This window comes from Ictalurus punctatus, chromosome 28 (genome assembly GCF_001660625.3).
Source record: "Ictalurus punctatus breed USDA103 chromosome 28, Coco_2.0, whole genome shotgun sequence".
Classification (NCBI taxonomy): domain Eukaryota; kingdom Metazoa; phylum Chordata; class Actinopteri; order Siluriformes; family Ictaluridae; genus Ictalurus; species Ictalurus punctatus.
Genome location: NC_030443.2, coordinates 8,507,305 through 8,523,466, shown reverse-complemented (window position 1 = coordinate 8,523,466; position 16,162 = coordinate 8,507,305). Strand labels below are relative to the sequence as shown.

At 40.2% G+C, this 16,162-nt stretch overlaps 1 protein-coding gene across 10 annotated transcripts in view; it reads right to left on the bottom strand.

Moving 5' to 3' along the window:
* mcc (MCC regulator of WNT signaling pathway) overlaps positions 1-16,162 on the bottom strand; it is a 156,750-nt gene that overhangs the window by 65,560 nt on the left and 75,028 nt on the right. For 9 of the 10 annotated variants that reach the window (XR_008393735.1, XR_008393734.1, XM_053677194.1 and 6 more), the window contains 2 exons: positions 11,094-11,243; positions 2,398-2,487 (listed from right to left, as the gene is read on the bottom strand). Coding sequence is in view for 8 of the 10 variants with exons in the window: in XM_053677194.1 (XP_053533169.1) it covers positions 2,398-2,487; positions 11,094-11,243 (240 nt within the window). In the remaining 2 variants the exon portion in view is untranslated. Of the gene's footprint in view, positions 1-2,397; positions 2,488-7,492; positions 7,674-8,000; positions 11,049-11,093; positions 11,244-16,162 lie in introns of those variants that run through there. The other variant, XM_053677197.1, reaches the window with a different exon arrangement.

Genomic DNA, 16,162 nt, shown 5'->3' with positions numbered 1-16,162 from the left:
GAATGTCACATCTCTTATTGTGATGCTCCAGCCATATTAGTATAGCTAATTTTTGACCACAAAAATAGCAACTGGGCAAGAAGAATAAAAAATTGGTTTGTGCCCAAACTATCAGTGTGATGAGAGTATACACTCTAATGACATGATGTTGTACACTAATTTTGAAAACCACGTTTCACGTTTTGCCTCCAAGCTCAATTAAAATCCAAATTTGCGATAAAATATATGTCAAGATATATACACACCTGCATGGCTGTGATTCACACAAAGCACCTTAACTGAGCCACATTACTCTGTGATTCTTCTACACCCCTCTAAGGCCCTTAAGTGGCTCATTTCCTCACAGAGACTTTCCCCAAAGTAAAGTGTGTTTTGAATGCACCCCACTCTCAAACACAAGCGTACAAAGGACCCATGGTGTGAATCAGTCAAAGGTCTGATCATTATGAAGGTAAGTTAAATGCATTGCAAATAGTGGGGGAAATAAGTACTGGATGTGTCAACATTTTTTTCAGTAAATATAATTCCAATGAGGCTATTCACATGAAATTTTCACCAGACTTTGGTATTAACTCAAGAAATCCACACATATAAAGAAATCCAAACATTAAAGTCCATAAATTATGTGTAATAAAGCAGAATGACACAGGACATTGAACATGCTAAGTGAAATTTATTTAATGCTTATTGGAGAAGCCTTTGTCTGTAATGACAGCTTCAAGATGCTTCCTGTATGAAGAAATTAATCGGCCGCGATATTCAGGTGTGATTTTGGCCCATTCTTCAAAACATATTGACTTGTTCAAATGGATTCAATTCAGATGACTGACTGGGCTATTCTAACACCTTGATTATTTTTTTTTTCTCTGAAACCAATTGAGAGTTTTCTTTGCTGTATGCTTTGGATCGTTTTCCTGCCAGAAGGTCCACCCACATCTCATCATCATCCTGGTGGATGGCAGCAGATTCTTCTTAAGAATCTCCTGGTAAGAGGCTCCATTCATCATTCCTTCAATTATACGAAGTCTTAAGTTTAAGGGTGATGTGCAGTGCCATTTCTACTCCAAACATGTTGTGTAGTATGACAGCCAAAAAGTTCAATTTTGCTCTCATCTGACCAGACTACACTCACCCAGTATTTCATAGGCTTGCCCAAATGAGTTGTAGCAAACAAGCTTCTTCATGCACTTTCTTTAGTAATGGAATAACACCGTGAGCGTGGGCAGTGGAGTGCATTGCCTATTGTTTTCTCTGTGATGATGGCACCTGCTGCCTACATGTGTTTCTGGAGCTCTTTCTGAGTGGTCCTTGGCTCTTGGGCTACTCTTCTGACTCCCTGGTCAGAAATCTTGTGAGGAACTCCTGTGCATGGCCGGTTGATGATGGACTGATGTTGCTTGCCGTTGCGGGTAATGGCCCCAATGGTGTGTACTGGAGGATTCAGAAGTTTTGAAATACATCTGTATCTAATTCTATCAATATGTTTTGCAGCAATAAGGTTGTGAAGGTCTTGGGTGAGCTCTTTGCTTTTACCCATCATGAGATGTTTCTTGTGTGACACCTTGGTAATGAAAAAGCCTTTTTATAGACCATCAATTTACTGAACCACCTGATATTAATTTGCACAGATAGGAGGTATAATTACTTACGGATTTCAGCTGGTACCTTGCCTTACCTTGCCTTGGAGAACTGCTTATTCTGAGCGTGTTCAATACTTTTAATGTTTGGATTTCTTTATATGTGTGGATTTCTTGAGTTAATACTGATGTCTGGTGAAAATTTAATGTGAATATCCTCATTGGAAATATATTTACTAAAAATAATGATGCATTCAACACTTATTTCCCCCACTGTATTTGAATATGTGGTCATGTAGACTGTAGACTCCTGTAGACTCTCGCACTTTTTACTGGAAACCAAGCCCTTTCTCTTTAGAATGACATCCTGCTCGACTGTTCCTGTAGACTGGCACCCAACCTCTCTCTCCCTTTAGAATGGCACACAACCCCTCTCTCTATTTAGCTTGGCACCCAAAAACTCTCTCTGTTTAGACTCACACCCAAACACACTCTTTACAATGGCAGCCAACTCCTATCTCCTTTAGACTGTCACCTCAATCCCTCTCTCTCTTTAGACTGGCATGCAATTCCTCTCTCTATAGAATAGCATTCACCCATCTTTCCCTTTAGACTGGTACCCCTTAGAGACTCTCCCCAAAGTAAAGCATGTTACGAAAGGCTATGGTCTCTCTACCCCTCTCTCAAACAACAGTATAAATGAACCATAGTTTGAATTAAATGACTCGTTCCCTTTAGACGAGCCTCTGGCTCTCTAGAGTGACACCCAACCCCTCTCTCCCTTTAGACTTGCACCCAAACCCTCTACCTTTCACCTTACCTCAACACTGCTAAACTCTGAGCCCAGCATGGCTCTCTCCATTGATGATGACTCTGACCGGGTTTTGGAAAGCTTTACTCTCTCTGCCACCTGCAAGACATACAAAAAAAGACTTATATAGTAAATGGATTGTACAGTAATTTGCACAGTCAGGTTCAATAGTATTTTGACATTGACAAAGTTTTGTTATCTTAGCTGTTTACCACAGTATATTGGAGCTGAACCATCCAATCCAAAAGTATTAGAATGGCAAGGCCAATTTTTATTTTTAAGCTACACTGAAAAAATTGGGGTTTGAAATCAAAAGATGAATATGATACTATAGATCAGTATTAATGCACTTTTGGTGTCAGACCACCAAATTTTTAGTTGAACAAAACTGTAGGACCAGATAATCTTAAAGTAAAATTGCTTCTGTCCTTTCATCTGTTCTAGGGCTGTCAAATTAACATTCGAATGTTGAATTTAAGATAAAAATGCACATTCCAATGCAATTCAATTGCACTCAAATTTAAGATGTGTAACAAGTACTAGTACAGATTTTAATTCAATTGTACTGTTGAAAAAACAACACTCAAGATATTAACAATACACTAACAATATCTAGAAAGAAGATTTCTGGTGTTTCAAATAATCCTGTCATAGCCAATAATGTCATGGATTGACCCAATATGGACAACGAATAATTAAAGCATAAATAATGCACAATATTGTATGATAATAGCGTACTCATTGTAATGTTATTTCAGGAGATTAACAAGGGCAGTTTCCACATGTTTTGCTGATCCATGTTTAAATTTTATATATATATATATATATATATATATATATATATATATATATATATATATATATATATATATATATATATATATAAATAAATAAATAGTGTGTGTGTGTGTGAATATTTGGTTGCATTTTCTCATACACTAAAATGCTGTTGACTAATATTCACTACCATTTTAGTGAGATTGACTAAAATGAATAAATCTGACAACAAAATATTGATTAAATTTAAAAGTATATTACCCAAAACTATGCCATTATATTATAGCTCCATTGGTGGCATAAAGCTGTCTTAAAATTACAATGGTTACTGACAGGCTTACTGTAGACTTCTGTAGACTTCTGAATGCTGGGACACATCATCCTTGATGTTCCTGGGGTCCTCAGGGATTTTGTGATTTTCAATATCAGGAAATGAGCTTATCTTAAGCAGAGTGGCATGAAATGTGTTAAAAATTCTGGTGCAGCTCAGCCAGACTCATGGGACAGAGCCATCTCACCAGAGGCAATGGAGCAGGCAATACAGTTGCTACAGCATACCTCCCAAACCTCAGTCTCTTCCTAGAAATATCTGCTTTTAGCATATTTCCAGCAAATCACACATCAATTAGACAACAGGCTGTATGTAAATGTCTTGGTGAATGATCATGAATGTAATTTCTTGATTGATACTAATGATTTTGGATTCCTTTTAATGAGACCTTCCTTTGTCATTACAGTGAATGTAGCTGTTACTGCCTCTGCTCTGTCACGAATTCCCCTTTAAGCAGCGCGCTGTGGAGCATGTGAGCGCATGTGCACGAGCAGGTGCGCGAGCACCTGCTTTTCCCTTGTGGACAATCGTGACATTTCGACACGTACATTTGTTTATGTTTCTGTTGTCTCCTCCCCGTTCTGTCATTGGCTATTGTTTCACGTGTGTATGAATTGCCCTCAGCCGTCAGCTATTATGATGCTGAGTATGTTTGTATAAATACCGCACGTCATGTTTCATGTTTAGGTTCGTTAGTTTTGTTCACGCTGGTTTCTCTGCTACCAGTCCCGCGCTATTGTTCATGTTTCTTGTTGTGTTTCTCGACCCTGTATTTCCGTGACCGCGACCTTGATTCCTACCTCGCCCCTTTATGCCTGTTTGCCGATCGCCTGAACTTTGCATGTTACTGGATTACGTTTGTGGATCACATTTTGCATTTGTCTGCCTGTCTCTCTCTTAAATAAACCTGTTCATACTGCGATTGCATCCTACCTTATCTCCGTTATGTCACGATACGTGACATGCTCCAGTCGTGATCAAAACAAATCACTGTATGTTGCTCTCATGTTATCTTTTCCCAGTTGTCTGGCAGCTTGTTTGATTGCTGTCACTACCCAGAGAAGGAACAACTGGATGGCTGCTCTAACAGCTCCTAACAGTCACGTTCAATAGGCTTAAATCACCAATCCCTCATCCTTAATGATGACTGAAATATTTGATACTCAAGATGAGAATGAACAAGGTGATCACTTCTTTGATGATGTCAAACAGGTTCCTTTCCCCACTGCTGCAGATGTATTCAGATACTCCTGAATTAGAGGTCTGGTCCTGGATGGACCAGGGTGCGCGTCTGGAGTCTGCTGGCATCTGGACTAAAGGGGAAGACATGTGGCCCCTGAGGCATTGTTGCCATATTTGGCACAAAAATCCACAGTCTAGGGTGTCCAGCGCATGGTCCATCAGTTTTCTTCAACATAGTGGAATATTAAGTTCTATATTGATGCATATTGAGGCATTTGATATGGTGCGGCACTGTATGTTGTGCACCTGCAGGACCATTCATACATTTGCAAGTGGAATATATGATGCTTCCTTCCTGTCAGGGAATACAGTTCAGTACTTTCTTTTTCCCCCAGGATGATTTTATATATATATTTTATACAGTATCTCACAAAAGTGAGAACACACATCCATTAATGTCTAAACCGCTGGCAAGAAAAGTGAGTACACCCCTAAGTGAAAATGTCCAAATTGGGCCCAATTAGCCATTTTCCCTCCCCGGTGTCATGTGACTTGTTAGTGTTACAAGGTCTCAGGTGTGAATGGGGAGCAGTTGTATTAAATTTGGTGTCATCGCTCTCACACTCCCTCATACTGGTCACTAGAAGTTCAACATGGCACCTCATGGCAAAAAAACTCTGAGGATCTGAAAAAAAGAATTGTTGCTCTATGTAAAGATGGCCTAGGCTATAAGAAGATTGCCAAGACCCTGACACTGAGCTGCAGCACGGTGGCGAAGACCATACAGCTGTTTAACAGGACAGTTTCCACTCACAACAGGCCTCGCCATGGTCAACCAAAGAAGTTGAGTGCAGGTGCTCAGCATCATATCTAGAGGTTGTCTTTGGGAAATAGACGTATGAGTGCTACCAGCATTGCTGCAGAGGTTGAAGGGGTGGGGGGTCAGTCTGTCAGTGCTCAGACCATACACCGCACACTGCATCAAATTGGTCTGCATGGCTGTCGTCCCAGAAGGAAGCCTCTTCTAAAGATGATGCACAAGAAAGCCCGCAAACAGTTTGCTGAAGACAAGAAGACTAAGGACATGGATTACAGGTGGTCCCGTGGTCTGATGAGAAAAAGATAAACTTATTTGGTTCAGATGGTGTCAAGCATGTGTGGCGGCAACCAGGTGAGGAGTACAAAGACAAGTGTGTCTTGCCTCAAGCATGGTGGTGGGAGTGTCATGGTCTGGGCTGCATGAGTGCTCCCAGCACTGGGGAACTACAGTTCATTGAGGAAACCATGAATGCCAACATGTACTGTGACATACTGAAGCAGAGCATGATCCCCTCCCTTCGGAGACTGGGCCTCAGGGCAGTATTCCAGCATGATAACGACCACTGCCTTGCTAAAGAAGCTGAGGGTGAAGTTGATGGACTGGCCAAGCATGTCTCCAGACCTAAACCCTACTGAGAATTTGTGGGGCATCCTCAAACGGAAGGTGGAGGAGCACAAGGTCTCCAACATCCACCAGCTCTGTGACGTCATCATGGAGGAGTGGAAGAGGACTCCAGTGGCAACCAGGGAAGCTTTGGTGAACTCCATGCCCAAGAGAGTTAAGGCAGTGCTGGAAAATAATGGTGGCCACACAAAATATTGACACTGGGGTCCAATTTTGACATTTTCATTTAGGGATGTACTCACTTTTGTTGCCAGAAATTTAGACATGAATGGCTGTGTGTTGAGTTATTTTGAGGGGACAGTAAACTTACACTGTTACACAAGCTGTACACTCACTACTTTACATTGTAGCAAAGTGTCATTTCTTCAGTGTTGTCACATGAAAAGATATAATCAAATATTTACAAAAATGTGAGGGGTGTACTCACTTTGTGAGATATTGTGTGTGTGTGTGTATATATATATATATATATATATATATATATATATATATATATATATATATATATATATATATATATATATATATATATATATATATACACATACATACATACATACACACACAGCAAAAAAAAAGGAACATCCTCTCACATTCAACTGCTTTTATTTCAGTTTTGCTTTTATTTTATTTTATTTTTAATTTAACGTGTAAATATTTGTATTAACATAATTTGACAAAGAGAAATGGATTAATGAGTCCCCGAACAAAAAGGGGGAAGGGGGCCAATATCAAAACTAACAGATGGCATTTGGTGTGGCCACCAGCTGCTTTAAGTATTACATTGCATCTCAACCTCATGGACTACACCAGATTTGTCAGTTCTTGCTGTGAGATGTTACCCCCACTCTTCCACCAAGGCATTTGCAAGGTCTCGATCACACATGTTTACATGTAATTTTCCACTGCAAGGATGAGCAGCTTGTCCTTCCTGTCTCCCTGTAGCACCACTTATGTGTCTTACATTACAGACATTGCAGTTTATTGTTCTGGCCACATCTGCAGTACTCATGTCTCACTGCAGCAGGCCTATGGAACCCTAGGCATCTTTCTTCTGGTGTTTTTCAGAGTCAGTAGAAAGGTCTCTTTAGTGTCCTAAGTTATTGTAACTGTGACCTTAATTGCCTACCGCCTGTAAACTGTTAGCATTAAGGACTGTTTGACAGGTGCATGTGCAATAATGATACATTGAACAAGTATGAAAAACATTGTTTAAACCCTTCGCAATAAAGATCTGTAAAGCTTATTTGGATTTTACAAAATGATCTTTAAAATAGTCTTTTTTTTGCTGAGTATATATATATATATATATATATATATATATATATATATATATATATATATATATATATATATATATAAAAACCCACCTCTGCCGTGTGTGCAGTGTCCAGAAAGACATGCTTTCTAGGCTGATGTGCATTTCCATATTGTCCATTGTGTGCGATTGTGTGTGCAGTTGTGCCCTTCAATGGGCTGGCACCCTGTCCAGGGTGTTCCATGCCCTGTACCCAGAGTTCCCTGGTATAGGCTCCATGCTCCCCCATGACCCTGTGTAGGATAAGCGGTATGGAAAATGAGTGGATGCATGGATGGAAACCAACTAAAAATAAGTACAATCTATAATTCAGTAACATGTAGAACCACCTTTAGCAACAATAACTTGAAGAAAATATTTTCTGTAGGAGTTTATCAGTCTCTCACATCGTTATAAAAAAATTTTGGCCCACTCTTCATTGCTTCAGTTCATTGATGTTTGAGGTCATTGTTTTATGCACAACTCTCCTAAGATCCCACCACAGCATCTCACTGATATTTAATGTGCTTACAGAGACCTGTAGGTTACATGATGTAGCTCTGAGCATTAAATTCTCTGACCTTGTACTGAATTTGCTGGGACGCCCCATCCTGGGAAGATTGGAAACTGTCTTCAAGGCTCTCCATTTGTAAACAATCCTTCTCACTGTAGAATTGTGAATGTCAAATTGTTTAGACATAGTATTATGACCCTCCCCAGATTGATGAGCAGCAACAATTGCTTCTCCGAGATCATGGCTGATGTCCTTTTTTCTTAGCATGATATTGTCACACACCTGAGTGCTCCAGAAACCACACTGTCAAACTGCAAACTTCTTGAAAACCGACTAATCTTGTGCACTTAATTAGTAACACCTGGCTGCTAATTACTCTGTTAATTGTTGTGGAAGTAGGAAGGGAATACTTAAAAGGGGTCAGATCACATTTTTTAATTGTTTTTAAACATTATATTGTTTATTGGTAGTAAGAGAATGCATTAACATACTTTAATGTTAAAACAATGCATTATTTGTCAAATACTGTACATTATTGAAGTACCTCTTTTCCCAGGCTGCCTAAAACGCTCAGATTTCACCAAAGCCCCTCCTTCCGAAAAGCCAAGTGCACTCTGATTGGCCAAAATTTGCATTGTGATTGACCAAAAGCCTTGCGTGTGTCTGAAAAGTAATGTCCCTTAGCGTTAGCCTTAGCCTCCAAGGGTTCTAAAGCAATAGACTAAAATAAGTTGTTAGAAACACATGAAATATGTTAATTATTTAAAAAATCCTTAATGTTTAATACATATTTTAACCTATGGAGGCCGCCATTATGTGACATGCACAATGCACTCGGAGGCGATGATGTAAAATGGTTGCACTTGAGCACTCAAAAAATTAGCTACTACTGTAGCCCCCGCAGCAGGAAAAGAACACCACACTGTGCTGCTTTTAGCTGTAATTTTCTAGTTCTTGTGTGCTGTGATACAGGGGATATCTGTAAATATACTCAAACCCGTAAGCATCTTGTTAGTGTGTTTTTCTGTATATTCTCATAATGTGAAGCTCCTGTAAAATTAGCCTAAAATGCCTAGCCAGGGCATTTCCAAAGTTAAATTAAAGCTGTTCTTGAACCATTTGGAGTACATGCATCGTTTTGGTCTCTTTTGAAAGGTGAACTAAATATTCTTACATAATTGAATTGTTTGCCAGTGTAATAAGACAGTGTAAAAAGTTTTTGTCAGGATGTTATGAATCAGTGGATTACTATGCGGCTTCATATGAGGCGAGTTGCCTCCGTTTTGTAGATGTTTGTTTGTATATCGGTGGTCTGACAGAGACATTGATTGTAGCTGCTCTTGTGATTGTATCTCAAAACGGTTTATATCAATTGAATCACAAGAATCTTAACTTTCCAACGGTATGAATACCTTCATACACACAACAGCTGTGTAGATAGCATAGATTTGCTCATAACAGCTCGCTGGCCTTCGGAATTTTAACAAGAAAGTATACGACGCGAGATGGCTGATAATCTCTAACAATATTGATATTAGAATACATTTAATCATAAAATCATAGATTAATCCATATTAACAATACCTTACCTTGAACAACAAACACTCTCGGTTGGCATAGACATGCAGTTACTACACAGACACCACCAACTCTTGCCTCCTCACTTCTCTGATCATCTTCATTTTGATGAACATTTTGAGTAAAATCTTCTATATTAGCCTCCTCACTTATGTTATGCTCGGGTTCAAATTGAAAAGGCTAAAGACATGTTTATATCTCTGTAAGGTTGCTAGAGAATCAAGACCATTGCAACCATTTGACGTCACTTCCCAGAATGCATTGTGACGTAAACAGCAATGGCGGCCTACGAAGTGAAAGGATTTTTATTATTAATTAAAAAAAAAAAAACACCCTGACATAGAGTGTTTTTGTATAGCGGATTAACATAGCGGCTGTCAGCGTTAATCTAATCAGCCATACAAGTCTTCATAGTCGAGGTTCCCTTTAAACAATAACGTAAGTGAATTTAAACAATGATGTCAAACTTATTACTAATGACCAGTTTTACTGTGTTGTTTTTCAGTAGTTAATGAAAATGTGCAACAGTATTGTAAAGTGAAACACACAGAAATTCATTGCTAATGACTGAAGTGCTACTGTGTTCTACAGCAGTTAATGATGTGGAACAGTATTACACATGATAATTCATCACTAATGTTTCTTATATAAAAGAAAATTATTTACAAAAAATTTAAAGTATGTTAATGGACAATATTTGTTACTCATTGCTACATTGTATGTTTGTAGGTTGTTGTCTGTTTCTCACTTTAGATCTTGATTAGTGAAATAAAAACAACACATTGACCCTGGGCAACTCTGACGAGACCTATAATAACTCATAAGTGTTTATATTTTATAGACTGATTCGTTGGAATAGGTTGAGGTATATTAAGGTAGGAGTTTTGAAGAAGAAGGTAGGATTGGTCATAGGAAATTAATGACAATGTGATCACTAATTAATAAGTAGTTATTACAAAAGTGCCTAGTTATCTAGTAATTCTGCAGAAGACATGGTGCAGCATATACATTGTTGAATAGTATTATAAAGTGATACCCTTTTCCTTTTTCAGCACAAGGGACCTTGACTTTGTTGCTTTAAAATTCAACCTTACCCAGGAGATGAGCTTCTCTAAGCCTTGTAGGATCAATGTTCATGGCAAGCATGAAAAAGATGACTGAGATGGTGCAGCTAGCTGACTGACTTTGCACCTAGCACTGTAGAATGTCTCACTGGCCTTGCATTCCCACATGGCACCTTGCACTTCCACATCTAGTTGGAATTTATGTTGATGTATTTTTGGTTTTGCTGTTGTGAATGTCTGAATTTGCTTTGGTGTTTTTGATTTGTTAATATGTGTTGCACTTATGGGCCAAGGACAAAGTATTTTAAGCAAAAGAATAAGGGGGAAGAGAACAGTTACAGTGCATACCACAGTGAAGTGAACCATTGTGTGATTTCAGCTCTGTCCTCCCAGCTCAAGCCTACTGTGTGTGTGTGTGTGTGTGTGTGTGTGTGTGTGTGTGTGTGTGTGTGAGAGAGAGAGAGAGACAGACAGAGAGAGCGTGCGAGAGAGAGAGAGAGAGAGAGAGAGAGAGAGACCTTTGCTACAGGAATGTCATTGCTGCTGCTGCTGGTGCTGAGCTCGCCTGTGCTCGGGTTAATGGATCGCCCAGCAGGGGTCACACGACCAGGACTGGAATGTCCCCCACCAGGCTGGACACTCTGTAGACGAATCTGCAGCTCCCGCACCTACAGAGAGACAGAGACAATGACAATGGGAGAGAGGGAAATTGAAGGGAGGTGATGATTTGGGCTTTTTAATTTTTTTTTTATAAGAAGTACATTGTTGTCTCAATGTGGTTACAGGACGTGGGAATCTTGCAGTTATTGAGACAACAATAAACTTAAAATAAAATAAAATAAAAAAAAGCCCAAATCATCACCTCTCCACCAGCATGCTTGACAATTGGTTTTAGGTGTTTGTAGCGATATGCTGTGTTTGGTTTTCACCAAACATGGTCCTGTGCATGAGGACCAAACATCTCCAACTTGATATCAGTCTAAAGCATATTGCTCCAGAACGTTTGTGATTTGTTCAGATGCAATTTTGCAAACCTAATCATGCTGCTATATTCTTTTTGAGGAGAAGGCACCCTTCCATGAAAGCCATACTTGTTCAGTCTTTTTCTGTTTGTGTCATGAACGTAAACATTTAATGTGCTTACAGAGGCCTGTCGGTCACATGATGTAGTTCATGGAGTTTTTTTTATATCTCTGAGCATTAAATGCTCTGACCTTAAACTGAGTTTGTTGGGATGGCAACTCCTGGGAAGACTGGCAACTGTCTTTAAGGCTCTTCATCTGTAACCAATCCTTCTCACTGTAGAATGGTGGGTTTCAAATTCTTTGGAGATGGCCTTATAACCCTTCCCTGATTGATGAACAGCAACAGTCTGACCCTTCTGCTGTACGGACCTACCTGATACATCCTGATGCCTTACTTCTGAGTTCTCATCACTTAGAAATCACTCGCTGTGTTGAGGATGACCCCACAGCCTAAAGATCAATAAGATTACTGAAGATGGTACCACTTAAAAATCATGAAGGTGGATTTGAACTGCAACTGATATGAACAGTTTTGCTACGACAGCTTTAGGACTTTTATATTTACTTTAGGGCTTTAGGACAATTGCCATGAAAAGTTCTGTACTATAGTTTCCTGTTATGATTTTCCTGGATACACAATTGCATATATTTGACCATGCAATATATGGTTATAGAAGGGGATTATTTATAATTGCAAATAATCTGTTGTCATCCAGATGATAATGGATTCCCTTTTGAGCCTGGTTCCTCTAAAGGTTTCTTCCTCATATTACCCCAGAGAGATTTTCCTTGCCACCATTGCCTCTGGCTTGCTCATTAGGGATAAATTTATCAATTTAAAACTTATATCCTGAATATATATATTTCTGTAAAGCTGCTTTATGACAATGCCCATTGTCAAAAGTGCTATACAAATAAAAATGAATAGAATTGAATTGAAAAATCGCTTCAATTCAGGTCATGGTTGATGTCCTTTTTTCTTAGCATGAAGTAGACACAGACCTGAGTGTTCCAGAACACCAAGCTGCCAAAAGTTCTGCTTTTATAGAAGTAGTCACCCTTCTTGATGATTAACTACTCTTGTGCATTTCATTAGTAAAACCTGGCTGAAAATTACTCTCTTAATGACTGTGGAAGTAGGACAGTTGTACTTTTAAAACTTGGTTTCTAAATGTTAGTTTACTTTTTGGGAACAGAAAAGTAACTTTTACTTTTTTTTTATTTATTTAATTTTTTTACCCATGGCCCCGCCGTTTTTTACCTTGACTGATGACCACACTGTTGCTGAGGCACATGACTGTCTGATGATTTGTGTCTGATATACATACTCTTGTCTTCTTGAATAAACCGAGAGACTTTGCTATCTAACCTTGAGTGTGTGGGTGTGTGTGCAACTCTCCCGAGCGCTTGAAACAGGATATAGCTGTAGCAGTGTGATGGTGCCTTTCATTCTCATCCTCATCAATTTCATATTTTCTACATCAAAAGATTTTCTAACAGTTTACTGGTGTCAGAAGTGGGATTCCCAGATAGAGGTAAGAATATTTTCTTTGATTATGTAGTAAGGTTTGCCTCCATGTGGGAAGCCTAGTCACCTCAATTGTGATTGTGGGCTATCATAACCTTGCCTATGGTGTTTTCTGTTAGGGCTCATTCTAATGTGAATTATTGACACATGACTAACATAAGGATCAACTGAAAGAAACTTATTTATTCCTCACTGATCCGTCTCAGTGAGAGGCTCATTGGACTTTGCAGACACTGCGCGTAATATTCTCATATTCCTCAACGAGAAGTCTCAGAGAGAGATTTGTCGCATTTCGCCAAACATCAGTCATCATAGTAAATTCTTTGTGGATAAATAAATAAATGTAAGGCCTTTGAATAACACAGAGACCCCAGTGAAAGTTAGTTCTAAATCATTTATTATGGTGACAACTTTTTTAAGATAGGAATGAACATTTGAAATGGTTCTTTTGGTCTTGTTAGCCTCTTGTTTTTAGTGACTTCCATGAAAAAAAGTCAAAATTAAAGTTCATGGATTCGAATACAGAACTTAAAGTAAAAGAAGATTGGAAACTTCAAGTCACATTTAAGACAATCTATTTTCTTATTAAGCTTATGAATTCTATAAACATTGCTGCAAACAGTGTTTCTCATGATTCTTATGCTACACAGAATAGATTGCACCCTAACTCTGTCCTATAATAGTGGGTGTTGTTTATGTTGGGTGTAAAGTTGAATTAGAACTTGTGTTGGAAAGGCCAAAGAGTGGCAAAAGAAACTATCTGCTCAGGATCCAAACCATACACGCTCATTGGTAAAGCACAGTGGATGTAGTGTCATAGCCCAAAACACACTACCAACACAACAAATGCTCTTCATCACAGGAAAAATGTGGAAGGATTTAGATTGGCAATTCAAAGTCAGTCACCAGACTCTAAATCAGCTGAGCATGCATTTTACCTCCTGAATAGCAAACTGAAGGGAGAAATACCCCAAAACAAACAACTGAAAGGGAACTGCAGTACAAACCTGGAAAAGCACCACAAAAGAAGAATGCAACAGTTTGGTTATGTCAGTGGGCCGACTTGATATACTATTGCAAAAAAGGTATATGCAACCAAATATTAAGTGCTATTTAATTTCAATTACTTTAACACTATCTGTTCCAATACTTTTACTCACCTAAAAATTGGGTTGCCTGCAACCAAATGTCAAATGTTCTAATATGTACATCTAAATGTAAATATTAGGAAATGAAATGTGAAAATTTGATCTATTGTCTCATGTTCAACTTTTGCTCTCAAACCCAAATGTCTTCAGTGTGTAGCAAAAACAAAAGATTTGCCTTGCCATTCCAATACTATCGTAGGGACCAGTCATTTTAATAGGAACACCTGTACACCTGCTTATTTATGCAGTTATTCAATCAGGATGCAGCAGCACAGTACATAAAATCATGCAAATGAGCTTCAGTTAATGAGTTAATGGTCACATCAAACATCAGAATGAGGGGGGGGGGGGGGGGGGGGGGGGATGTGATCTCTGTGACTTTAACCGTAGCATGGTTGTGGGTGCCAGATGTGCTGATTTGAATATTTCAGAAACTGCTGGGAATTTCACACACAACTATTTCTAGAGTTTACACAGAATGGTGCAAAAAACAAGAAAACAATCTGTGAGGGAAGGGTCTGCAGGCTGAAACACCTTGTGTAGCAAGCCTAGACAGCGGTGAGCTGAGCACAGACACACAGGAGGCTGTTTAAGCGACAAACGTGGATATTTTATTTACTTCTGTGAGCATGTGGGTGGAAAGGAAGTGCAGTGATATGACATGCTCAGGCGTTGGTGTCGTCCTTGGGGCTGCAGAGGGCGTGCTGGGGGCTTCCAGTGCGGCTGAGATCCCGTTTGGCAGTCAGGGAGCTCTGTGGGTGCAGCCAGGGGGTGAAATCCTCTGTCGCATAGGAATCTTCTGTAAGGGACACAAAGCAAATCATTAACCACGTTTCGGGAACCCTCTCTCCCTTTGCCAGTGGAGGTTGGCCCTTTTATACTCTCCAGGCGGCCGCTAGATGGTGGAGAGCGGCCGTGCTGATGATTAGCTGCCAGCCGTGTGTGTGTCGGCGGCCCCGCCTCACAGCCACGCACTCTCCGGCTGTCCAAAACATTGGTGGCGCTAAAGCAGGAGGAGCGCTCTTTCTCTTTTGTGCGCCAACCACCGGCCTGTCGTCACAGTACCCCCCCCAGCTCCGAGCCTACTGCTGCTGGGTTTTGGCCCACAGTGCGTCATGTCATGAGAGGCTTTCTGCGTTTCCATGTTGAGCTCCTGCCCGGTGTTGAACCTGGAAAGAGAAGTCCTGCAATGAAAGGAACCATGGTGTTACCCTGGCATTACTGTCCTTGGCCATCGACTGCAGTGGTGCGTGGTCTGTCACCAGAGTGAAGTGTCGACCGGCCAGATAATAGTACAGCTCCTTAATGGCCCACTTTATTGCCAGGGCCTCTCTCTCCATGGTGGCATATTCCCTCTCAGATAGGGACAGCTTCATGCTGATGTAGAGGACCGAGTGTTCTTCTCCATTGAAAGTCTGCAAGAGGACGGCACCCAGCCTGGTCTCTGATGCATCCGTGTGCACTATGAACGGAAAGGTGAAGTCTGGGTCACGTAGTACTGGGGCGCTGGTAAGAGCCTCTTTCAGGGCTTGGAACGCCTGCTCCGCCTCTGCAGACCATTTCACCCGGTCCAGTTGGCCCTCCTTTGTGAGATCGGAGAGGGGAAGGCTATAGAGGAGAAGTTAGGCATGAATCTGCAGTAATATCCCCACCAACCCCAAGAAGTCACCTAACTGTCTTTTAGATGTAGGCCATGGGCAGTCTTTAATCGCCTTGATTTTGTTTACTTGTGGTTTTAGTAGGCCACGGCCAATCCAGTATCCTAGGTACTGTGCCTTGGTCAGCCCTAGGTGACACTTTTTTGGGTTGGCTGTCAGCCCGGCCTTCCGGCAGAGGCTAATACTTCCGTCAGGTTTGGCACAACCACGATGGGGCTGGACCAAGGG